At 45.2% G+C, this 24,424-nt stretch overlaps 1 protein-coding gene across 1 annotated transcript; it reads left to right on the top strand.

The window, feature by feature from the left end:
• The first annotated feature begins 76 nt into the window (after positions 1-76).
• Positions 77-23,918, top strand: CALR3 (calreticulin 3). The gene is made up of 9 exons (XM_027038246.2): positions 77-273; positions 534-635; positions 3,555-3,758; positions 10,443-10,537; positions 13,778-13,966; positions 18,046-18,153; positions 18,249-18,380; positions 19,365-19,457; positions 23,696-23,918. Exons 1-9 carry the CDS (start codon positions 183-185, stop codon positions 23,837-23,839), a joined length of 1,158 nt encoding a protein of 385 aa, XP_026894047.1. The 5' UTR covers positions 77-182; the 3' UTR covers positions 23,840-23,918.
• Positions 23,919-24,424: the final 506 nt, after the last annotated feature.

The following is a 24,424-nucleotide window of genomic DNA, read 5'->3' on the forward strand; positions in this document are numbered from 1 at the left end:
CGCGGCGCGCCGGGAGGGTGGTAGTGCCTGGGCGGGCCCGGCGTGCACTGCGCGGTAGGGGCCAATGGTGCCTCAGGTCACAATCGCGAGGCGTGACGGGAGTTGTAGTCTTGGGACGGTCTGGCACTTCGCCGAGACCGCTGGGAGCAAAGGGGCGTTACAAGAAGTGCAGCGCGCACTCTATGGCTGTGGCTCCCGTTCCGCTGTGGGCGGTCTGCGTGCTGCGGGTGGCGCTGGCCACCGTCTACTTCCAAGAGGAATTTCTAGACGGAGGTGAAAAGGCGATGTCCGTGGTGGTGGGAAAGTAGGGGCGAAAGCTCCTCCATCCTTGGCTGCCCAGCGGATAGCCAGAGTCGCCATTGGCACCAGCCCATCGCCGCGGGGTCGGTGGTGGCGAAGCTTTGAAGCCTCGAGCCCCCCGCCCCCCCCACCCCGCGCGCGCGCGCTCACACACACACACACACACACACACACACCCCTCCATGATTCAAATGAACAGTCTCAGCTCTAACCGGTGTTGTTTCCCCCTACAGAGCGCTGGAGGAACCGCTGGGTGCAGTCCACCAATGACTCCCAATTTGGGCATTTTAGACTCTCGTCGGGGAAATTTTATGGTCATAAGGAAAAGGACAAAGGTTAGTGTAGGAATGGTGAGAAAATGGAGCTAAATGTCAAACACACACGCCTCACCTCCATGGCAACCTTCCGAGGTAGCTGTGGCACACCCATAACACCTCTTACAGCCGTTTCACGGGTGGGGAAGCTAAGGCTTGGATAGGGCCTGGCATTACTTTTTCTCTTTCCTTTCTTTACTTGCCCAAGGTCGCTCCATTGTATACCCACTAGTGGCAGAAGTTTGGAGACTCCAGGTCTTTGACCTGCAAAAGGAAAAAGATTCGGGGATACTTCTCATGTTTATTTCCACTTTAAGAAGGAGAAAAAAATCGACCTAAAAGTTACATGCTGTCAGGTGTATAGATCGTAGGGGTATAGAAAGATGAGTGTTTACATTTGTACGCCCTGGATCAGATAGAGAATGTTTTCAGAGCCCCCACCCCCTTGCACTGCCCATCCCCCAAGTCAGTAGCCTCCTAGTGCCAAGGATAACTTCTGTCTTCTTCTCGTTTCTGATGTTCAAACGTGGACAAACTACACACTTGTTTTTTGCACGGCTGGTGAGATAAGAATGGCTTTTACATATTTTCATTGTGGGGGAAAAATCAAAAGGGGAATGGTATTTTATAATGTATAAAAATTACATAAAATTTAGTGAAACATATGAAATGTCAATATCCATAAGTAAAGTTTTAATGGAACACAGCCATGATCATTCATTGACTTAGGTTCTTTGGCCTTTTGCATGCTGTAAAGGCAGTAAGTTGGCACACAGACTGTATGACCCGCGAAGTCTAAAATACTTGATCTCTGGCTTGGCAGAAAAGATTGGCCAACCTCTGGTTCGGATGAAAAGTTTTCCTCTTTTCACCAGCCTTCCACTCCACCTCTGTCTTGACTCCGCTCCTTGGGTGTTGTCCTGTCGGCAGCTTCTGGTTTTCTTTTCTTTCTTTCTTTCTTTTTTTTTTTTTAATTTTTTAACATTTATTTATTATTGAGAGACAGAGCATGAGCATGGGAGGGGCAGAGAGAGGAGGAGACACAGAATCTGAAGGAGGCTCCAGGCTCTGAGCTGTTAGCTCGAACTCACAAACCCAGCGAGGTCATGACCTGAGCCGAAGTCAGACGCTTAACCAACTGAGCCACCCAGGCGCCCCAGCTTCTGGTTTTCTATTGCATATGCATTGTGTTTTAAGTTACACGTGGACCGAAAGAGTTGGTCACGATTCAGCCCATGGGACAAAAATGGAGTGAAATTAACAGATTGTTTCATCACGGTTGTCCAAGGATAGGGGTTTCCATTTGGGTTTTTCCGCACCACATTTTTTCCTCCTCCAATCTGGCATCCTGAGATGCTGTGTTTCGTTCACTCCAGCACACATTTAGTGAGAGCACATGGGCAAGGCACTGGGGATACCCATTAGTTTGGCCCCTTTCATTGTGATCTCCAAGGACCATCACACAGAAGCCATAGATGGAAAGATGAATAGAATTCAGTCAGACAGAAATGGGAAGAGGTGAGAGACGATGGGGGTGGCCGAGGAGGGTGGAGAGACGGAGAGGGTGAATCTTGGCCTTAGGAATTGCCTGGGTGGTAAAGGGGTAAAGGAGGGGAGATCCTATGAATTCTTTGAGAAAGGGAAGGGTGGGGGCGGGGAGAGAATGGAGGAGAAAGAAAGAGAGGAGTGTGGTATGGGCGGTCAGTCATGAGTTCAGGCTTGGACGTATCGACAGAAAGTGTCAAGTGCATTTATGATGGATCTCTGCATAGGCAGGTTTGGGGGCAGGAATGTGGAGCAGGAAAGACTAGATGATAATAAGACTGGCTCCGTTTTCAATAGTGTAAGATAAGGATTTGGTACAGAGCCTAGTGGCTACTGAAAAGGTGGGGGGGGGGGGGTTCATCTTGAACACCTAAACTTCTAAAATATGAGGTGATTCATGTGACAAAAGGGTGGTATCGTTATAAAAAAAAAAAAGGGGGGGGTCGCCTGGGTGGCTCAGTCGGTTGGGCGGCCGACTTCAGCTCAGGTCATGATCTCGTGGTCCGTGAGTTCGAGCCCCGCGTCAGGCTCTGTGCTGACAGCTCAGAGCCTGGAGCCTGTTTCGGATTTTGTGTCTCCCTCTCTCTGACCCTCCCCCATTCATGCTCTGTCTCTCTCTCTATCTCAAAAATAAATAAACGTTAAAAAAAAAAAAAAAAAAAAGATGGCAACTGTGGGCCAGCTCATCCAGGGCAGGGAAGCACTTTTTTACAGGTCAGCACTCTGTTCTCCATCCACGGTCGTGTGTCCTAAGCAACTCTTTTTTTTTTTTTAACGTGTATTTATTTTTGAGACAGAGAGAGACAGAGCATGAACGGGGGAGGGTCAGAGAGAGAGGGAGACACAGAATCCGAAACAGGCTCCAGGCTCTGAGCTGTCAGCACAGAGCCCGACGCGGGGCTCGAACTCACGGACCGTGAGATCATGACCTGAGCCAAAGTCGGACACTTAACCGACTGAGCCACCCAGGCACCCCCTAAGCAACTCTTTTAAGACAGGAATGAAAGAAAAGACATAGGATGCTCTGGTTTTTAACGAAGTTGCCCACGAGCTTTATTGTGTGTTCCCACCCCTTGGAGGATGAATGGAAGCAAAATTAACTCCTTATCCACTTAGACTGCACATTTGTCATCTACAGCTGAAATGTTTCAATTTAAGACACAACAGTGGTAATACTGAGCACAGAAACAACGGGGTGTGGAAATAGAAGGTTTCTGGCAGCAGAGAGACTGTTAGTGGTATGGCCATCCCATATTATTGTGAAGGTGTGTGTGAGGTCCTGGGCTGATGTGAGTGGTTATTCCTGGGGGCAGGGGGAAGGGTGACCATTTAATTCCCTGCAGCACCGAGCGCACGTGCCATTCCTAATCCTTCACGAGTCCTTTTTGTTTAAAGGTCTGCAAACCACGCAAAATGGCCGATTCTATGCCATCTCGGCACGTTTCAAACCGTTTAGCAACAAAGGGAAGACGCTGGTCATTCAGTACACAGTGAAACATGAGCAAAAGATGGACTGTGGAGGGGGCTACGTTAAGATCTTCCCTGCAGATGTGGATCAGAAGAACCTGAATGGAAAATCTCAGTACTATATTATGTTTGGTGAGTTCAGATAGCACAAAACAACCATTTATGATGACTTTGAACCCTTCCTTCCACTTGATAGAATTCCTCAGAGCAAGACTTTGCTTCAGTAGTAGTGTTGAGTATATCCAACCAAAGGTTGTTAGTACCGTGAAACCTAAATAACATTATAAAAAGGCAACTGTACCATTCTATTGTACTTTTTTTTAAAATTTTTTAATGTTTATTTATTTTGAGACAGAGAGAGACAGAGCATGAGCAGGGAAGGGGCAGAGAGAGAGGGAGACACAGAATGTGAAGCAGGCTCTAAGCTCTGAGCTGTCAGCACAGAGCCCGATGCGGGGCTCGAACCCACGAACCGTGAGATCATGACCTGAGCCGAAGTCGGACGCTTAACCGACTGAGCCACCCAGGCACCCCTCTATTGTACTTTTGAGAGAGTTATTTATGCGATAGTAATGTAGTCCCAAGTATTTGAAATACATCAGGAGTCAGCAGACTTTGGCCACGGGCCACGTCAGCCCACGGACTGTGTTTGTTACGCCCCATGAGCTGAGAATGGGTTTTAATGTTTTTAATGATAAAAAAATTAAAAGAAGGCTAATATTTTTGACACATGAAAATGGTAGGAAAGCCAAAAACATTTCCTGCCTAGCCCTTGCTGACCCCTGGAACACATTAAATATCTCCTGATACCAGGAGTAATTGATTAAAATTTGTGCTAGAATTGGCATGGGACCACATTGGGCCACAGGAACTGGACATAACTGAAGCGTGTGGGTTCAAAAAGTTTTCAGGATAAAGAGGATTCTGGGAAAATGGAATAGGACGCACCAGGAATCCATCTCCCCACCTGGACAAAAATCAACAGAATATGATGTAACTATTTTGGAACTCTGAAGTCTGTGGAAGGATTGCTTCTTCCAGGGGAAGAACGGGAAGGTTAATTTGGGGCAATTTCAGCTCTTAGCACAGGAGACCTACCCATCCCCCTTTCAAGCCACACGGCAGACAGCTGTGCATGTGCTCCTGGAGCAGCCTATACACAGCTTGCCATAGCCAGGGTGGGCAAAAAGGACCCTGTCCTCCCAGTATCAGGGATCTGAACTCTGATCGCTGCTTCTGATCACAGAAGTGCAAACAAATGAACAGCAGAGTTTTGTGTGTTATTGAAGTTAAACTGGTGTAAATTCTAATTAGAGCATTATAACTTCAAGGTGTTAAATGTAACCCCCATGGTTCCTCCACAAAGGAAATAGGTATAGAATATACACAAAAGGAAGTTAGGAAGGAATTTAAACATTTCCCTACAAAAACTCAAAACGAAAGAAGGGGCGCCTGGGTGGCTCAGTAGTTTAAGCATCCAACTTCAGCTCAGGTCATGATCTTATGGTTTGTGAGTTCAAGCCCCGTATCGGGCTCTGTGCTGAAAGCTCAGAGCCCAGAGCCTGCTTCAGATTCTGTGTCTCCCCCTCTCTCTGATCCTCCCCCACTCATGCTCTTTCTCTCAAAAATAAAAAAAAAAATAAACATTAAAAAAGTTTTTTTCAAAGAGGTTGAAAGTGAAAGGATGGGAAAAAGTATTCCAGGCAAATAGCACCCAAAAGAGAGCAGAGGTGGCCATACTAATATCAAGCAAAATAGACTTTGAATAAAAGATTACAAGAGACAAGGGACATTATATAGTAATAAAAAGGCCAAAAAAATGTAATAACTATAAACATTTACACGCCTAATGAACTTCAAAATACATGAAACAAAAACTGATAGAATTGAAGGGAGAAATAGGCATAATAAAGAGTACAGCAGAGATAAATGAAATCATGAATAGAAAGACCAGAGGAATTCAATGAAATCCAAAGTTGGCTCTCCAAAAAGGTCAACAAAATTGACAAAACCTTTACCTAGATGGACAAAGAAAGAAGACTCAAATTACTAAAATCAGAAATGGGATGTTACTACCACTTCTGCAGAAATAAAAAGAATTATATAAGAGAGTGCTAAGAACAATTATACACCCAAAAATTGGATAACCTTGGTAAAATGGACAAATTCCTAGAAACACAAAACCTGCCAAGACTCAATCATGAAAAAATAGAAAATCTGAAGAGGCTTATAAATAGTAAGGAGCTTGAAGCAGTAAACCAAAATCTCCCAATAAAGCAAAATCTTGAATCTGATGAACCTCTCACCAATTCTACCAAACATTTAAAGAAGGACTAACACCAATCCTTCTCAAACTTTTCAAAAAAAACATTGAAGAGGTGGGAACATGTACTTCCTAACTCATTCTATGAGGCTAGCATTATCCTGATACCAAAGCCAGACACTAAAAGAAAACTACAGACCAATATTCTTATAAACACTGATGCAAAAATCCTCAACAAAATACTAGCAAACAGAAGTCAGCAGCATATTAAAAGGATTATACACCATGACCAAGTGGCATTTCTTCCTTGTCTGCAAGGGTGATTTGAAATATGAAAATCAGTCAATAGTATATGCCGCATCAACAGAATGAAAGAAAAAAAGAAACACATGATCATCACAATTGATGCAGAAAAAGCATTCGACAAAATTCAATACCCTTTCATGATAAAACAGTTGACGAACTAGAAATAGCGGGAAACTGCTTCAACATAATAAAAGCCATATATGAAAAACCCACAGCAAACATACTCAGTGGTGAACGACAAAGCTTTTCCTGTAAGATCAGGAACAAGGCAAGCATGGCCACTGTCACCACTTTTTTTTTTTTTTAAGTTTGTTTATTTTGAGAGAAAGAAGGGGAGAGAGAGTGCCCAAGTGCAAGCAGGGGAGGGGCAGAGAGAGAAGGAGAGAATTCCAAGCAGGGGTTCGAACTCACAAATCATGAAATCATGACCTGAGCCGAAATCAAGAGTTGGATGCTCAACCAACTGAGCCACCCAGGTGCCCCCACTTTCACCACTTCTTTTTTTTTTTTTAATTTTTTTTTTTTAACGTTTATTTATTTTCGCGACAGAGACAAAGCATGAACGGGGAGGGTCAGAGAGAGGGAGACACAGAATCTGAAACAGGCTCCAGGCTCTGAGCTGTCAGCACAGAGCCCGACGCGGGGCTCGAACTCACGGACCGCGAGATCATGACCTGAGCTGAAGTCGGCTGCTTAACCAACTGAGCCACCCAGGCGCCCCTCACCACTTCTTTTCAACATACTACTGGAAGTTCCAGCCAGAGCAAACAAGCAAGAAAAATAAATAAAAGCCATCCAAATTGGAAAGAAAGAAGTAAAATTATCTGTTTGCAGATGATTTGATCTCATATAGAGAAAACCATAGAGATTGCACAAAAAAAAACCTATTAGAATTAATGAATGAATTCAGCAAAGTAGCAGGATACAAAGTCAACACACAAAAAACAGTTACGTTCCTATATGTGAACAACGAACAATCTGAAAGGGAAGTTACAAAAATAATTCCATTTACAATAGCATCCAGAAGAGTAAAATACTTAGGAATTAAGCAAGGAGGTGAAAAATTCATACAATGATAACTACAAAATATTGCTGAAAGAAATTAAAGAAGATGTAAATAAATGGAAAGACATTCCATGTTCATGGAATGGAAGACTTAATAGTGTTAAAATGTTAACACTAGCCAAAGCATTCTACAGATTCTAAAAACAATACACAGATTCAATCCAATTCCTATTAAAATTCCAATGACTTTTTTTTTTTTTTGGCAGAAATGGAAAAACCCATTCTCACATTCATGTGGAATCTCAAGGGACCCTGAATAGCCAAAACAATCTCAAAAAAGAAGAACAAGACTAGAGGGCTCAAGTGTCCATCCGCAAATGAATGGATATACAAATGTCGTATCCATATAATGGACTATCATTCAGCTTTATAACGGAGGGAAATTTTGATACAGGCTGCAACATGGAAGAACCTTGAGGACATTATTCTAAGTGAAATAAGCCAGTCACAAAAAGACAAATACTATCCAATTCCACTTATTTTATTTTAGGTCCTTGGAGTACTCAAAATTATAGAGCCAGAAGATAGAATGGTGGTTGCCAGGGGCTGAGACAGGGGAAAATGGGGAGTTAGTGTTTAATAAATACAGAGTTCCAGTTTTGTAAGATGAAGAGTCATGGGGATGGGCAGTGGGGATGGTTGCTCAACACGGCAAATGTATTTAATACCCCTGAAGGTACACTTAAAAATGACCCAGACAGTAAATCTCATGTGTATTTTACCACAGTTAAAAAATAAGTGAAAAAAATCTTTAAAAAATTTTTTAATGTTTATTTATTTTTGAGAGAGAGAGAGAGAGAGAGAGAGAGAGAGAGAGAGAGAGAGAGAGAAGGCAAGTGGGGGAGGGGCAGAGAGAGAGGGAGACACAGAATCCGAAGCAGGCTCCAGACTCTGAGCTGTCAGCACAGAGCCCAACGCGGGGCTCAAACCCACGAACCGTGAGATCGTGACCTGAGCCAAAGTTGGATGCTTAAGCAGTTGACTGAGCCACCCAGGCATCCCCCCAAAATATTGGAAATGTAATTTCAAAATATCTGTCTGTAATTCAAGTTTGGGGAATCCTTTTTTAAAGTTCTTTTCTCTCGTGACATGGATGTATTGCAGAAGTTTTCTCTGTCCTGGTTTTCCAGTGCTTATCTTTGAATTTATTGTGATCAGCATCAGCCTTCAGACACCTGTTACACTGTTCTCATGTTTGTATGTACAGCTGGTCACAGTGTTATAGTAGAGAGAATAGATATTATATTATTTATTGAATCTGGATATAGTCCTGCCCTGTCTTGGAGGGCAAGGTGACTTCTCTAAGGCCACCACATTACATATATGCAAAGTTTCCACCAATTGCATAGTCCCTGACCCCTGCTCTCTTCTCCACCATGACTCCAATTTACTGTTGCATTTAAAATCTGGAACGAGGGGCGCCTGGGTGGCTCAGTCGGTTGGGCGGCCGACTTCGGCTCAGGTCATGATCTCGCGGTCTGTGAGTTCGAGCCCCGCGTCGGGCTCTGTGCTGACAGCTCGGAGCCTGAAGCCTGTTTCAGATTCTGTGTCTCCCTCTCTCTGACCCTCCCCCATGCATGCTCTGTCTCTCTCTGTCTCAAAAATAAATAAACGTTAAAAAAAATTTTTTTAAATAAAAAATAAAAAAATAAAATCTGGAACGAAGAACAAACATCTTTATTTTGATTAAAAAGGAAATTAAAATGTCTTCATTTAGGTTATTTTTATTTTCTTAAAACAGGATGCCAGCGATACAAATGTGGTCTTAAATTATGTTTAAAACCCTAGGAAACAGGTAACACAGCTTCCATTTTGCAAATAAAGAAACTGAGGCTCACGAAGATTAAACTTACTTGCCCCAAATCAGGTCAGCCTGGCTTTAGAGCCTATCTGTCTACTCCCATTTCTTCATAAAAATCCATTACATGCATAAATATTTTATGATCGCTCTTAATGGAAAATGTCCAGATTTCCCAGGCATGCCCAGGCATGTTCTGAAGCCTAATTGAATATTTAAAGCATGTAGGTGCTTAGAAATCAGAAAATTCTGACCAACTTTGAAGGGAAAATTTCATGTTTTAATCCTGAGGTGGTAGACTTTCATACAGATAGTTCACATACCATAGCTTTTGTTTTAAAAATTGAACTGGAATGTTTTCCAGTGATTAAAAAAAAAAAAAAAGGAAATTACATAAACATTGTCCTCTGAGAACTCAGCTGGGAGGTAGACATGCTGTTCTTTGTGGGTCCCTCAGGATGCTACTTCTAAGTTCAATGTCATATCCACTCTGGCAAATTGATGATATCCTTTAATTATGTGCAGCCTGGATCTCTCTTGTTCTGGAGATTCATCACTGCAAGTTGTAGAAAAAAAAAAATTGCTGTCATCTGCTTGTGTTTACACAGGGTTTGCCTCACAGAATCCCCAGGGGTGGGTGCAGCCCCGGGTCAATGGATGTGGTGGAATTTGATTCGAGACAGAAAGACACCCAGAGGGTCTAGTACATTCCAGAGGCTTAGGCTCAGTAAAGCAGCAGCAGGGTAATTCCAAACATCCTCAGAAGGTTGGACAAATTTTCCAGATACCTCCTGCAAACCTTGTTTACTACATTCAGAAAGTCTTAGTCTGAATATGTGCCTGCGTGTTGTCTTGGGACACGCATAATGATAATAACAAATATTGAGCATTGCCATATTAAATGCTTTACATACCTGAGCCCATTTAATTGGCAAAGTAGCCTTGGAAGTCAAGATTAACATCCCCATTTTAGAGAGCAGGACACGGGGGCTTGGGTAGCTGCGTAGCTGCAAATATGTCTTAGCACAGTGAAAGAGAGCGGAGATCAGAGCCAGCTAGTCCCTCACCTGGCACAGGCCACCTCTTAGAGCTTCAGACCAAGGACCCAAGTCTCAGGCAGCGTGCCAAGGATGCTTCCCAGACTGTTAAATCTTTTTCTTACATGCTGCCTTACACTTGAGTCCAAAGTAGTTGCAGTGAACTGAGAAGTCACCTGAACCAAGAAGGGTGCCGCTGTCCATTTCAGTATCTCTATGACAACGTCTGATTATTCCTGCACCTATAGACTTCTGGTGCCTCGTATATTATTTCACAATGATTGGGGGTTTCCTGGGGTGATGCATCATAGAAAGAAATTGAGAGCAGCTAATATTTTTTTTTGTAGGGCCCGATATTTGTGGATTTGATATCAAGAAAGTTCATGTTATTTTACACTTCAAGAATCAGTATCACTCAAACAAGAAATCAATCAGGTGTAAGGTAAGTGCTTCTGTATTCAAATCTGTGATTGTGTTAACTCTTTTTTTTAAATGTTTATTTATTTTGAGAGAGAGAGAGAGAGAGAAGGGAAGGGGCAGAGAGGGAGGGAAAGAGAGAGAATCCAAAGCAGGATCCACACTGTCAGCAGAGCCCAACTCAGAGCTTGAACTCACGAACTGTGAGATCATACCCTGAGCTGAAATCAAGAGTCGGATGCTTAACTGACTGAGCCACCCAGCCACCTGTGTTAACTCTTAATGACAGCATGAATTTAGAGAAAATCCTTTTGATCTTAAAATAGTTAACTGAGCCAGGTATGGATCTTAGCAAACACACCCCCATGCCCCAGGTTTCCAGTTTAGCAGTGTTATTAGAGATATTTGCCTACCCCTTTGGCTTGTTTTCTGACGTTTGTACCCATCAGGAGGGCATACTCACTTTTCACTGTGAGCTGTGACATCGTATTATAATCTGCCTTATAAGGGTTACAATAGAATAGTCACATTTCAGCGGTATCCGTCCTCACTATGGAATAAAATATTCAGGCTGGGACGCAAAAACATCCTGAAGAAATTAATCTTCAACATACCAAAACATTTACAAATGGGAATGTTTCTAAAATGGAAGCATACTTTCTTACTTTTTACCACGGATCCTGTGAAAACAACACTGATGCCTTCATACCTCCACGGCCTAGCCCAGGGCTTCTCCAAAGAGGCGGTTTGCATCACGTCCCTGGCTCCGGGCCCGCGGAAGGGAAGTACACTCCCTGATGCAACCCCTCTATTTGAATGTAGCCACCAGGAAGCAGGGACCTGACTCCTGGGGCATCTCCAGTGCCCAGAGCTTCAACATGGGGGGCCTCCACAAGTCTGGGCAAATCTGGGCAGGAGGCCTGGGTGCATCTGGAGAGCACAGTGACTGCACAGAGGGGAAGTGTCCATAATCGCCACTTATTCAGTCCTGACCCAAGCAGGGGTGTGTTCTGTCTCTTCACAAAGCCCCAGTGAGTCTCCCGTTGGCAGCCTCGTTGCTCTCTTGGGGTCCCACCCACCGACCTGGTGGCTGCAAAGGATCATCAGGTCCTCTTTAAATGGAGAGGCCTGACATCACTCCTGTGGGGGTGAGGGAGAGCTCGAAGGCCAACTGAGTGCACAGGTTTTACAACTGATTCCCGAGAAATTGTTCAGTTGCACATTGGATGTGTGGGAGAGCCCGGGGATGACACTACAGAGGCCATGAAGTCTGGCCTGGACTGTGCTGGGGAGGTCAGAGCATGACAAGCTCAGGACAGCAAGCCTATGGGGCCCTGAGTGGCACCCGCAGATTGATGATGCCCTCAGACATGTGCTATTTCTGCACCTGCTAGAAAAAGAAAAGATGCTTCTGTTGAAGGAGCACTGACTCACAGCAGGTTGTTGGTGTTCCCAGTGAGGAGAAGCTACATCCGGTGGGGTTGGATTCATTCTGTGATGCTGTGAAAGAAAGGCTGAGAATCTCCCCTGCAGGCAGTGGTCAGCCCTCAGGGGTTTCCAAGGAGAGGGGCAGATCTGCCTGTTAGAGAAATACCTCAGATGTTCTGGGGGGCGGGGGCTGGAGGGACAGGGTGATCGATAGGCAGGGAGAAGGGTGAGACTATGAGGCCAAGGCTTCAATGGGATACAGAGCATGGGACCGTTTTTGACAGATGATTCAGGGGTGGGACCCAGAGGACTTTGTGATGTTTGGAATTCGGCTACTGGGTATGTGGTCGATGAATCTCAGCAGCATTGCTGTTAATCAGGGGGAAACAAAGACCAGTGAGGGGCCAGGCCACACTCGAGAGATGTGTTTGGAACCATTGGTTGTGGACTCCTGGCAGACATCCAGGTAGAGGTGTCCAGAAAGTTGTTGGAAACTCCGCTCTGTAGCTCAGACCAATGGTTAGGATTAAAGATCCTGATTTGGATCCATTGCATATGTGTGGGAGAGGATGTTATCCCTCAGGATGGCCAATGAACCCAAAGTCTAAATTAGGAAAGGTGAGTGGAGACAAAGACAGGCAGAGATCAGGGAGGGAGCATTGGGAGAAGCCTATACTCAGCTGTCACAGCGAGCTACAGAGGTTGAGAGGAACACGGAGCAGACAGAGCCATCGGCCGTGGTGTGGACAGCAGCCTATGTCCCTCAGAGCAGAGCAGAGGGGTACTGAAGAAGCTATTACTTTTGGCTCTTAGCAGGGGGAGAATCCTCCTGATGGAGCCTTTAAGATGCTGAGACAGTGGTTCCCAAACCTGAGCCCTGAGCAGCATCAGCATCTTTGGAAGGTCTGTGCAGGAGACTGGAGGGTCCATTCAGGTGCTGATACAGCAGGTCAGGCTGACCCGGTGACAGACATTTCTAGGGCATGCCCCATGACAATGACCAGGCAGCCCCACTGCTGACAGGCAGGCACATCTTGGGCACCCCCGACCTCCCCAGACACCTGCCCATCCACCTCCCATCTGTCATTTATTGAATGCTTGCCGAATGCTTCCCTTGTGTCTGGTCTGGGGCTTTTTTTAAAAAAAAAATTTTTTTTTAATGTTTATTTATTTTTGAGACAGAGAGAGAGCATGAATGGGGGAGGGGCAGAGAGAGAGGGAGACACAGAATAGGAAGCAGGCTCCAGGCTCCGAGCCCAGAGCCCGACGCGGGGCTCGAACTCACGAACCGTGAGATCGTGACCTGAGCTGAAGTCGGACGCTCAACTGACTGAGCCACCCAGGCACCCCTGGTCTGGGGCTTTTAACTGTGACCAAGAGGGACACTAGGCCTGCCCTTGCTAGACAGCTCAGAGCATTAGAAAGGTCCCCCCTGTGTTGAAAAAATAGACTGGGCTTCATCTGGTATCTTTCAGAATACAGAACAGGAAATTGTTTTCCGCATAACTTTTTATAAACCGAACAGAGCAGTGGTGTTTGGTTTATTACACCAAGACCCTGTCATAACCACCTGTGGGATTCTAGGTGGGAAGCATTGTCTACACATAAGGGAACCAGCCACTCAAGAGAAGTCAGCTGGTAGTGTGGAAGTTTTCTACAAGGGAACGATTTCTTCTGTGGGCCACATTTTGTAGTCAAGTCAACCCCTGTCCCTAGAAACACTCTTCTTGCTGTTTACAGCAAAGCTTTGACCAACAGCGACTTAAATCACATACGTAGACCTGCCCTGAAATGTCAAAGGTCTCATCGTTATCCTTTCTCCCCTTAAAACGTGCAGGTTGATGGATTTACACACCTCTATGCTCTGGTTTTAAGACCAGACCTCACTTACGAAGTGAAAATTGACGGTCAATCAATTGAATCCGGCGACATCGAGTATGACTGGAACTTAACGTCACTTAAGAAGATGGAGAAGTCCTCCGCAGAGTCCAAGGATTGGGACCAGGCGAAAGATGACAAATCCCAGGTGTGCATTTTCCGCGAACATCTCCACAGAGTGTGCCAATGGAGTTTGTAAGCACGCAGGTCCTGTGTGATGGCTGCATGGCTGGTAATCATGATGCCCACATGGTCACAACCAAAGTGCCCTCCCTGGAGCATTTGCCGCTGAAACCGGCCACATAGCTTCACGTTTCCAGGGATCGTGAAAGGGTCTTACAATATTTGTGATGAAAGTGAGCAAGTTTTTTTTTTTTTAACCCATGTGGTTTTTTTTTTTTTAAGGATATTGCATCAGCAATCTTTATAAAAGTGATTTTGTTTCTTATTTTGCTATTCTGAATTTGAACATGAAGTATTTTTTGAGCATCGCACTTGTGACTGACGACCAAGAATCAGTTAACGTAATGGGTCTGCGTGAGTTTTCCTAGGGTTGCTTAACAAAGGACCGCAAAGTGGGTAGCTTAAAAATGACAGAAGTGTAGGGGGGCAGGGGGAGCCAGGGTGACTCAGTGGGTTGAACATCCGACCTCAGTCCAGGTCATGATCTCACGGTTCGTGACTTCAAGCCCCACATTGGGCTCGCTGCTGTCAGCACAGAGCCTGCTTCTGATCCTCTGTCCCCCTCTCTCTGCCTCTCCCACTTGCGCTCTCAAAAATAAATAAAACGTTAAAGATCATGACAGAGGGGCGCCTGGGTAGTTCAGTTGGTTAAGTGTCCGACTTTGGCTCGGGTCATGATCTCATGGTTCTTGAGTTCGGGCCCCCACATTGGGCTTTGTGCTGATAGCTCAGAGCCTGGAGCCCACTTCGGATTCTGTGCCTCCTTCTCTCTCTCTGCCCCACCCCTACTCGCTCACGCTCTCTCTCTCCCTCTCTCTGTCTCCAAAATAAATTAACATTAAAAAAAAAAAGGACAAATGTATTCTCTCATGGTTCTTGAGGGCAGAAGGCAGAAATCCAGGATATCAGTAGGGTAACACACCCTCTGAAGGATCTTGAGGACAATCCTTCCTTGTTTCTTCCAGCTTCCGTTGGTTCCAGGAGTTCCTTGGCTGGTAGACCTCAATCTCTGCCCCACCCCCCGCCCCCACATGGCCTCTTCTTGTGTCTCTCCCATCTCTTATAAAGACGTTTGCCATTGGACTTAGGGCCCACCTGGATAATCCAGAAAGATGTGCCTCGAGATCCTTACCTTAATTACTTCTTCAAAGATCCTTTGTTCAATATAAGCTTGCATTCCCAGATTCCGAGATTTTGGACGTGGACAAACCCTTACCCGGAACTACCACTCAGCCCACTACAAGCAACCTTCTGTTTTGTTTTGTTTTGTGTTTAGTTTACATTTATTTATTGTCGCAATGTTTTGTTTTGAGCATCAAACACTACTCCAAACCCATGAACCATTTGCCTTAAGACGGTTGTCTTTGCTGTACGGCAATTAATGTCTGTGTTTACGATTAATTTCTGGCAACTTAAACCTGCTCAGTGGCATTGCTGTCTGATAATCAAGTATGTCGTCATAGACAATGTAATCATTAAAGCAAAAGAGCAAAGTTTCTCCCTCCCTTACTGAACTACCTTAAAAACAGACCAAAAAAGTAGTTTTCACCTGGAAAGAACACTTACTTTAAACAAGGTACAGAAGGGCCCTTGGGTGGCTCAGTTGGTTAAGCGTCCGACCTCGGCTCAGGTCATGATCTCATGGTTTGTGAGTTTGAGCCCCGCGTCGGGCTCTGTGCTGACAACTCAGGGCCTGGAGCCTGCTTCAGATTCTGTGTCTCCCTCTCTCTCTGTCCCTCCCCCACTTGTCCTCTCTCTCTCTCTCTCTCTCTCTCTCTAAAAAATAAACAGTAAAGTTAAAAAACAAGCAAACAGAAAAACAAGGCACAGAATGGCCTTGCAGCCCTCTGGCTATGCAGGAGAGGACACAGGTCTTAGGATGAAAGTCCTGGCTGCCTCTGAGCTACAACGATGCGGGCTAGCAGTGTTGTGTGCCTTAGGGCTGAGCATACTTGAGGTGGGTCCCTGGTGGAGCCTAATCATACGCTCAGAAGCTGGCCTCCAAACTGGCTGTGTTTTGTCCATATGTTCAGTTCTGTGTGAACTCCTAAGCAAATTAGTTCATTATGGCATTATGATTTGACAGCCTGCAATTATAAGGAGCTGGCTACTCGGATTGCATTGTAACCGTTTCCTGGTCCCAGCACAAGAGTGGCTCATCTGTTGCCAGTTGAGGTGGGAGCAAAAAAGCCGACTGGGAGCCACCAAGTCCTACGTGTCAGTCATTAAGAAATATTGCATATCATGAAAAAGCCCCAGTCTTTTTTGTTTGTTTGTTACTTTTGAGAAAGAGTGTGTGTGAGCAGGGGAGGGGCAGAGAGAGAGGGAGACAGAGGATCCCAAGTGGGCTCTGTGTTGATAGCAGTGAGCCTGATGCGGGGCTCGAACCTACGAACTGTGAGATCATGACCTGAGCCAAAGTCAGACACTTAACCAACTGAGCCACCTAGGTGCCCCAGTCTAAGTGCAAAATGTTACAATTTTTCAGTTATTCTAAAAGAGAAAACGTCATTGTACACAACTTTTAAGTTTTTATGTGTTTTTTTAAAAGTTTACTTATATATTTTGAGAGACAGAGAACACAGGCAGGGGATGGGCAGAGAGAGAGGGAGAGAGAGGATCCCAAGTGGTCTCCGTGATGTCAGCACAGAGCCCAACTCGGGGCTCAAACCCACGAACCATTAAATCACGATCTGAGCTGAGATCAAGAGTCAGACGCTCAACCAACTAAGCCACCCAGATGCCCCTGTTTTTATATGTTTATCTGAATATTAATCCATAGCACCTTTTATTCATCCATTTATGTTTTTATAAAGTCTTTTTTAGTGTTTATTTATTTTTGAAAGAGAGAGACATAGAGTGAGCAGGAGAGGGGCAGAGAGAAAGAGAGACACAGAATCCGGAATGGGCTCCAGGCTCTGAGCTGTCGCGGGGCTTGAACTCACGAACCGTGAGATCGTGACCTGAGCCAAAGTCGGATGCTTAACCCACTGAGCTACCCAGGCGCCCCATTCTCATCCATTTATTTATTCAACAAATATTTGTTCAACACCTCCTGGGCCACATACAGACATAGAGACTCAGATATATGTGTATATATATGAGTGCATGTCTACATGTGTATATGTGTATACAAGTGTGCATGTGTGTTAATGTGTATGTGTATATGTGTGCCCACATCTATTATACACACGGATTATACATGTGTGTGCATGTATTATATGCATGCATATGTGCATGTATGTGTATGCATATATTTATATGTGTATACTGTGACTGTTAATATACATATGTATATATTTTATATAATATATGTGTAAAGTCTAAATAACATAACTGCTTTTCTCCTGCTACCCAGCAATCCCCAGGTAAATCCTGGAACATTTCTTGGTTGTCCAGCCTCTCTCTCTGGAACATTCCATGCACGACTGTGATGTAGAAGGACAGACCACCTAACCAGCAGTGACTGTGTGGCCCCTTCCCCCCAACATCACTTCTGTCCCAACATTTTTTTTTAAATTTTTTTTTTTTATTTATTTTTGAGACAGAGAGAGACAGAGCATGAACAGGGGAGGACCAGAGAGAGAGGGCGACACAGAATCCGAAGCAGGCTCCAGGCTCTAAGCTGTCAGCACAGAGCCCAACGCGGGGCTCGAACTCACGGACCGTGAGATCATGACCTGAGCCGAAGTCGGATGCTCAACCGACTGAGCCACCCAGGCGCCGCTGTCCCAACATTTTTAACTTTAGCCACTATGTTGAGTTTTCCAGACTGTTGTTCCTCACCAGCTTGGGAAGGGCGGTGTGATCATACCAAGGCTTAGGGAGAAAATCGGGCAGCGTGGGGCCCAGACACCCTCGGTGGGACTGAGAACCCTGAGCACTTGGCCCTTTGATCACCAAATTGATGGGCAAATTATGATTTGACAGCCTGCAATGGGCCCACACATGATGGGCCCATGGGCCTGCTCCTGCCTCCGGGTAGCTAAGAATTTCTTTTCTCAAATCTGAGATTTGATTGTTTTTTTCCTTACACATGGTAAGGACTGGGAGAAGCATTTTCTGGATGCCAGTGCCAATAAACCAAGCGACTGGAACAGCGAACTGGACGGGGACTGGCAGGCGCCGATGCTGCAGAAGCCTCCGTACCAGGTGGGTGGTGTCTTCTTTCTGCGATGCCCCAGGATGGCCCTCCCCCGCCTCCGCCTGCGTCCCTCCGGACCCGCACTTAGGTTCTGTTGTTGCAGGATGGCCTGAAACCAGAGGGTATAGACAAAGACGTTTGGCTCCATCAGAAGCTGAAAAACACCCATTATTTGACAGAGTACGACCTCTCAGAATTTGAGAACATTGGTGCCATTGGACTGGAGCTTTGGCAGGTTACTTGGTTTTAAATTTGCTATCACGCGGGGGCGCCTGGGTGGCTCAGGAAGTTGAGCGTCCAACTCTTGATTTCAGCTCAGGTCATGATCCCGGGGTCGTGGGATAGAGCCATGCATTGGGCTCAGCCCCCGAGCATGGAGCCTATTTGGGATTCTCTCTCTCTCTCTCTCTCTCTCTCTCTCTCTCTCTCTCTCTCTCCCCCACTTCTGCCCCTCCCCTGCTGAAAGAAAGAAAGAAAAAGAAAAAAAGAAAGAAAGAAAGAAAGAAAGAAAGAAAGAAAGAATGAATAAATAAATAAATAAATAAATTTGCTGCAGTTTGATAATTCTGAGCTTCAGCCTAAACTCCTGCATTTGCATAGCTGGTATTCCTTGAGCTCCTACTGTGTACCTGGTACCCATACCTGTACTCAAGACGTAATTCAGCCATGAACAAAACAGACATCCTTTCTGCCCTCCTTTTTTTTTTTTTTTTTTTTTGCATTTCCTGTCTGCCTCGCTGCCCCCTGGGGATTTGTCACTCCTCAGCCTGGAGTTGATCTGTGGGGCCCATCAGCTTTAGGCCAAGACTGCAGATTCTGATGCTAGCAGAGTGTCCAGGGTGGAGCCTGAGATCCTGCCTCCCCAGCAAGCTCCCAGGTGGTGCTGACGCTGCGGGCTGACTTTGCACAGTCAAGTTCTCGGGCAGTGGTGGGCGAACATCACAAGCGCTTGAGTCCCTTGAGTACTCTTCAGTCTCCACGCCCAGGCAGCACCCCAGACCGGTTAAGTCAGCATCCCTGGGGGAACACCAGGCATCAGGAGTTTCTAAGTTTGAGAACCAGTGCCTCGGAGGGAAGGGATGCTTCAGAAATGGGTTTAGGCACGTGCTACTGTTGAGATCCAATCACCGTTAGGGTCCTGAGCCACATACAATTGCTTCTTGGCGCAAAGTTGTTGTATTTGTCACATCAATAAGGAAGGCCTTATTTTCATCCACAGGTGAGATCAGGAACCATCTTCGATAACTTCCTGATCACAGATGATGAAGAGTATGCTGAGAATTTTGGCAAAGCCACTTGGGGGGAAACTAAGGTATGACACACAATGAACTTTTTGTTCATCATTCATTTATTTCTGTACTTGAGTCTAACATATAGGAAAAGGCTTGATGGATTTTTATTAGTAAACGTCCCACCCAGATCAAGGTACAGAATGTTACCAGCGTTCTGGGAACCTCCTCATACCCCCTCCCTGCAGGTAGCTGCCCCCAAAAAGAACCACTATCCCATTGCCGTACATTTGACCTCCTTTTGAAATTCATGTAAGTGGAGCTATCCAATAGTTACTCATTCAGGCAGTGCTGTGAGGTTCATATTATCGAATACAGCAGCAGCTCATTCTTACTGTGTGAATATTCCAGAAGGTATATATCCGTTCTCTGTTAATGCAGCTTTGGATTGCTTCCAGCTTGTGGCCTCACGAATAAAGCTGTTACCGTCATTCTCGTGTGTGTCTTTCAGTGGACACATGCCCAGGACAGGACAGCCTGGGTCACAAGGTCCCACACAGCCCAACAGTTTTCAGTGTGTCATCCTCTTTTCTGTTTCCTTTTGCAGAGGTTGAGAGTTACAGTTTATGCCGCATCTTTGGCCACGCTTGGTATCATTGTCAGTTGTTGACAAGTCAAATTTACTGAAGCATAATATGCACACTGTAAGATTTATCCTTTTTTGGTGTGGAAGCCTATGACTTTTGATAAACGCATACAGTTGTGAAACCACCAACAAAGATCCAGATGTAGGGGGGCCTGGGTGACTCGGTTAAGCGTTTGACCTTGGCTCACATCAGGATCTCATGGTGTGTGAGTTCGAGCCCCGCGTCGGGCTCTGTGCTGACAGCTCAGAGCCTAGAGCCTGTTTCCGAGTCTGTGTCTCCCTCTCTCTCTGCCCCTCCCCCGCTCACGCTCTGTCTCTCTCTCTCTCTCTCTCTCTCTCAAAAAATAAATAAACATTAAAAAAATTTTTTTTAAATGGGATGAACTGGGGGTGCCTGGGTGGCTCAGTCAGTTAAGCGTCCGACTTCAGCTCAGGTCATGATAAAATGGTTTGTGGGTTCAAGCCCTGCATCAGGTTCTGTGCTGACAGCTCAGAGCCTGGAGCCTGCTTCAAATTCTATGTCTCCCTCTCTCTCTGCCCCTCCCCTACTCATGCTCTTTCTCTCAAAAATAAACATTAAAAAAGTTAAAAAAAAAAAAAAAAAAGAACCAGATGTAGAACAGGATCATCATCCCCAAAAGTCTCCTTGGGCCCTTTGGAGCCAAACCCTCTCCCACTTCAGGCCTCCACTGACCTGGTATAGCCTCAACTATACAGCCTCAACTTTTCCAAGTGTCATGTAAATGGAGTAACCTAGCATGTGGTCTTTTTGAGCCTGCTCCTCAAGCATAATGTGTCTGAGATTGAGCCATGTTTGGGGTATTAGTCAGTAATTGGTTTCTTCTTATTGCTGGGTAGTTTTATTTTTTTTAATTTTTATTATTTTTGTAATCTTTATTTATTTTTGAGAGACAGAGAGAGACAGAGCATGAGTGGAGGAGGGGCAGAGAGAAAGGGAGACACAGAATCCGAAGCAGGCTCCAGGCTCTGAGCTGTCAGCACAGAGCCCGATGTGGGGCTCAAACCCACAAACTGTGAGATCATGACCTGAGCCGAAGTCGGGCGCTTAACCGACTGAGCCACCCAGGCGCCCCAGTAGTTTTACTTTTTTTAATTTTTCAAAGTTTATTTATTTATTTTGAGAGAGAAAGGAAGTGGGGGAAGGGCAGAGAGAAGGGGCGAGAGAGAATCCCAAGCAGGCTCCGCACTGTCAGCGCAGAGCCCAACGAGGGGCGCTAATTCACGAACTGTGAGTTCATGACCGGAACTGAGATCAAGAGTCAGATGCTTAACCAACTGAGCCCCCACCAGGCACCCCATTGGTAGTTTTATCTGTTCACCAGTTGACAATTGGGTGTTTCCAATTTTTGACATATGATCAAAGCTGTTATGAATATTTACTTAACAGTTTTTTTTCTGTGTGGATGCGGGCCTTCGGTTCTCTGGTGTAAATAGCCAGGAATAGGTGGGTCCTACAAGAGGGGTTTAACCCCAGAAGAACCTGCCAGGCTGTTCCTCGGGGGGCTGTGCTGTCTCGCATCCTCAACCAGCACGGGGATTGTGGGTTTCTCTAGGTGTGTAGGGGTATTTCCAGTTTTAGTTTTCTTACCCTGATAACAAATGAAGGTTGGCCCTGTTTTATGGCTTTCGTGGCCCTTTGGATATCCTTTTTTGTGAACCGCTTGCGTTTGATTTATTGCTTCAGTTGAAGTGTAGTTGGTGTACAATATTATATTGGTTGCAGGAGTACAACATAGTGATTCAACATTTATGTACGTTAAGAAATGTTCACCATGATAAGTGTAGCTACACCTGTCACCATACAAAGTTATTACAGTATTATTGACTATATCGTCTATGCTGCACATGACATCCCCATGACTTATTTATATTTTATAACTGGAAGTTTGTACTTTTTGACCCCCTTCACTCATTTTGTGCACCCTCTTTCACTCCCCACCCCCCACCGTGTCTGATAAGCACCAACCTGTTCTCTGTATCTATGAGCTTGGTTTTTTTTTTTTTTTATTATTATTCCACATATAAGTGAGATCATATGGTATTTGTCTTTCTTCATCTTACTTATTTCACTTAGCATAATGCCTTCAAGGTCCATCCGTGTTGCTGCAGATGGCAAGATTTCATTCTCTTTTATGGCTAAGTAATATTCCACTGTGTGTGTGTGTGCGTGTGCTTGTGTGTGTGTGTGTGTGTGTCACATTTTCTTTATCCATTCATTGGTTGGTGGGCAGTTGGGTTGCTCTTAGTCTTGGCTGTTGTAGATAATGCTGGAATAAACATGGGGGTGCAGATATCCTTTTGAGACAGTGTTTTCGTTTTCTTCAGAGAAATACCCAGAAGTGGAATTACTGGATTATATGGTATTACTGTTTTTAATTTGGGGGGAACCATCATACTGTTTTCTGTAGTGATTGCCCCAATTTACATTCCCACCAGTAGTGTATGAGGGATCCCTTTTTGCCACATCCTTGGCCAGCGCTTTTTATCTAGTGTTTTTTTTTTTTTAATATATATAATAGCCATTCTAACAGGTGTGAGGTGATATCTCATTGTGGTTTTAATTTGTATTTTCCTGATAAGTGATAATGAGCATTTTTTTATGTTGGCCTGTTGGTCTGTGGGCCATCTGGATGTCTTCTTTGGAAAATGTCCATTCAGATCCTCTGCCCGTTTTTTCCATCAGATTTTTTTTTTTTTTTTTTTTGCTATTAAGGTGTATAAGTTCTTTATATATTTTGGATATGAACCTCTCATTAGATATGATTTGCAAATATTTCCTCCCATTGAACAGGTTGCCTTTTCATTTTGTTGATGGTGAGGGAGCCATTTCTTCTTGAATCTGATTTCTCCCGTAAAGCTTTACCAAAACTCTTTTTCAGTAATGACTACGGGAACCTTCTTGATGTTGTCTGCACTGCTAACCCTTGTGTTGATCACATGAGCCTGGATTTTTTTCACTTAGGTTCTGAGGACTCCTTTCACTACCCATTCACTGCTCAGCTGATTGAAGGACAGGGGCCCAGGTACTCTGGGAAGAGAAGGAAGCGGATGGGTGTATTTGTGTCCTGTGGCCACTATAACAGATTACCGCAAATTGGCTGGCTTAACACAACACAGATTCATCATCTCACAGGTCTGGATGCCCGAAGTCCAAAATCACTATCAGTGGACTGAAATCAAGGCCTCAGCAGGGCTGAGCAGGCTGAGCAGCCCTCCAAGGGCTCTGCGGGAGCATCCTTCCTTCACCTCTTGCAGCCTCCGGTGGCCCCTAGTGTCCCTTGGTTTGTGGCCATGTGGCTCTGTTTCTGCCTCTGTCTTCACGTGGTCTTCTCTTCTGTGTATGTGTCAAATCTCTCCCTGTCTTCTATGAGGACATTAGTGATGGATTTTAGCATCCATTTGATGACCCAGGATAATCTTCCTATCTCAACATGTTTAACTTAATCATATTTGCAAAGACCCTTTTCCCATAGAAGGTCCCATTTACAGGATCCGGGATTAAGGCCTGGCATCCTTGGGGGCTCTTCTAAGCTGCCCCCAGGCGGTGTGGAGGCTTGTAGAAGGCAAGGGCAGGCTGAAGTGGATCCCCAGTCCACTCCCTGGAAACACAACCCCCAGCGGCTAATGTCTCATGTGTCTGTTTCTTTCTCCAAGGGCCCAGAAAGGGAGATGGATGCCATACAGGCCAAGGAGGAAGTGAAGAAGGCCCGTGAGGAAGATGAGGAGGAGCTGCTGATGGGCAGGTTTGGTGGGCACGACAAAGGTTTCCAGAGATTTCACAGGAGGGACGAATTCTAGTCATTCCCACCCCAGATAAAGATGATGGGTAAAACGTTGCTTCTACTTTAATCTACATTTAAAAGTGCAAACATCAGCATATGTGGTAATCTGTCCAATTTTCTTTGAAAATGTTCCTATGCTTCTCAGTGGGGTCGGCCTGGTTTTCCCTGGGGCTCCCTCCCTGCTGCGCACAGAGATTTTTCTCCACAAATCTGAGTGCTAGAAGCTACAGGCCAGTGACAGTCTGGCCCAAATCATGATGCTCTTCTCTTAGCCCCCAAAATGTTTTATAAATAGAAGTTGGTAGGGGCACCCGGGTGGCTCAGTCAGTTGGGCGGCCGACTACAGCTCAGGTCATGACCTCGCGGTGTGTGAGTTTAAGCGCCACGTCGGGCTCTGTGCTGACAGCTCGGAGCCTGGAGCCTGCTTCAGATTCTGTGTCTCCCTCTCTCTGCCCCTTCCCTGTTTCCTCTCTGTCTCTCTCTCTCTCTCGAAAATAATAAACATTAAAAAAAAAAGTTGATAAAACTGATTTTGAAAAAGGAGTAGTGATGCCTTTTTTTTCTTCAGGCTGTAAATTACCGACAGCATATGCTAACCTTT

The sequence above is a fragment of the Acinonyx jubatus genome, chromosome A2, assembly GCF_027475565.1.
Source record: "Acinonyx jubatus isolate Ajub_Pintada_27869175 chromosome A2, VMU_Ajub_asm_v1.0, whole genome shotgun sequence".
NCBI classification, from domain to species: domain Eukaryota; kingdom Metazoa; phylum Chordata; class Mammalia; order Carnivora; family Felidae; genus Acinonyx; species Acinonyx jubatus.

Coding starts and splice junctions, on each gene's coding strand:
- CALR3 (XM_027038246.2), top strand. CDS start 183: ATGGCTGTGGCTCCCGTTCCGCTGTGGGCGGTCTGCGTGCTGCGGGTG. Junction 3,759..10,442: donor TCAGTACTATATTATGTTTG/GTGAGTTCAGAT, acceptor TTTTTTTTGTAG/GGCCCGATATTTGTGGATTT. Junction 10,538..13,777: donor AGAAATCAATCAGGTGTAAG/GTAAGTGCTTCT, acceptor TAAAACGTGCAG/GTTGATGGATTTACACACCT.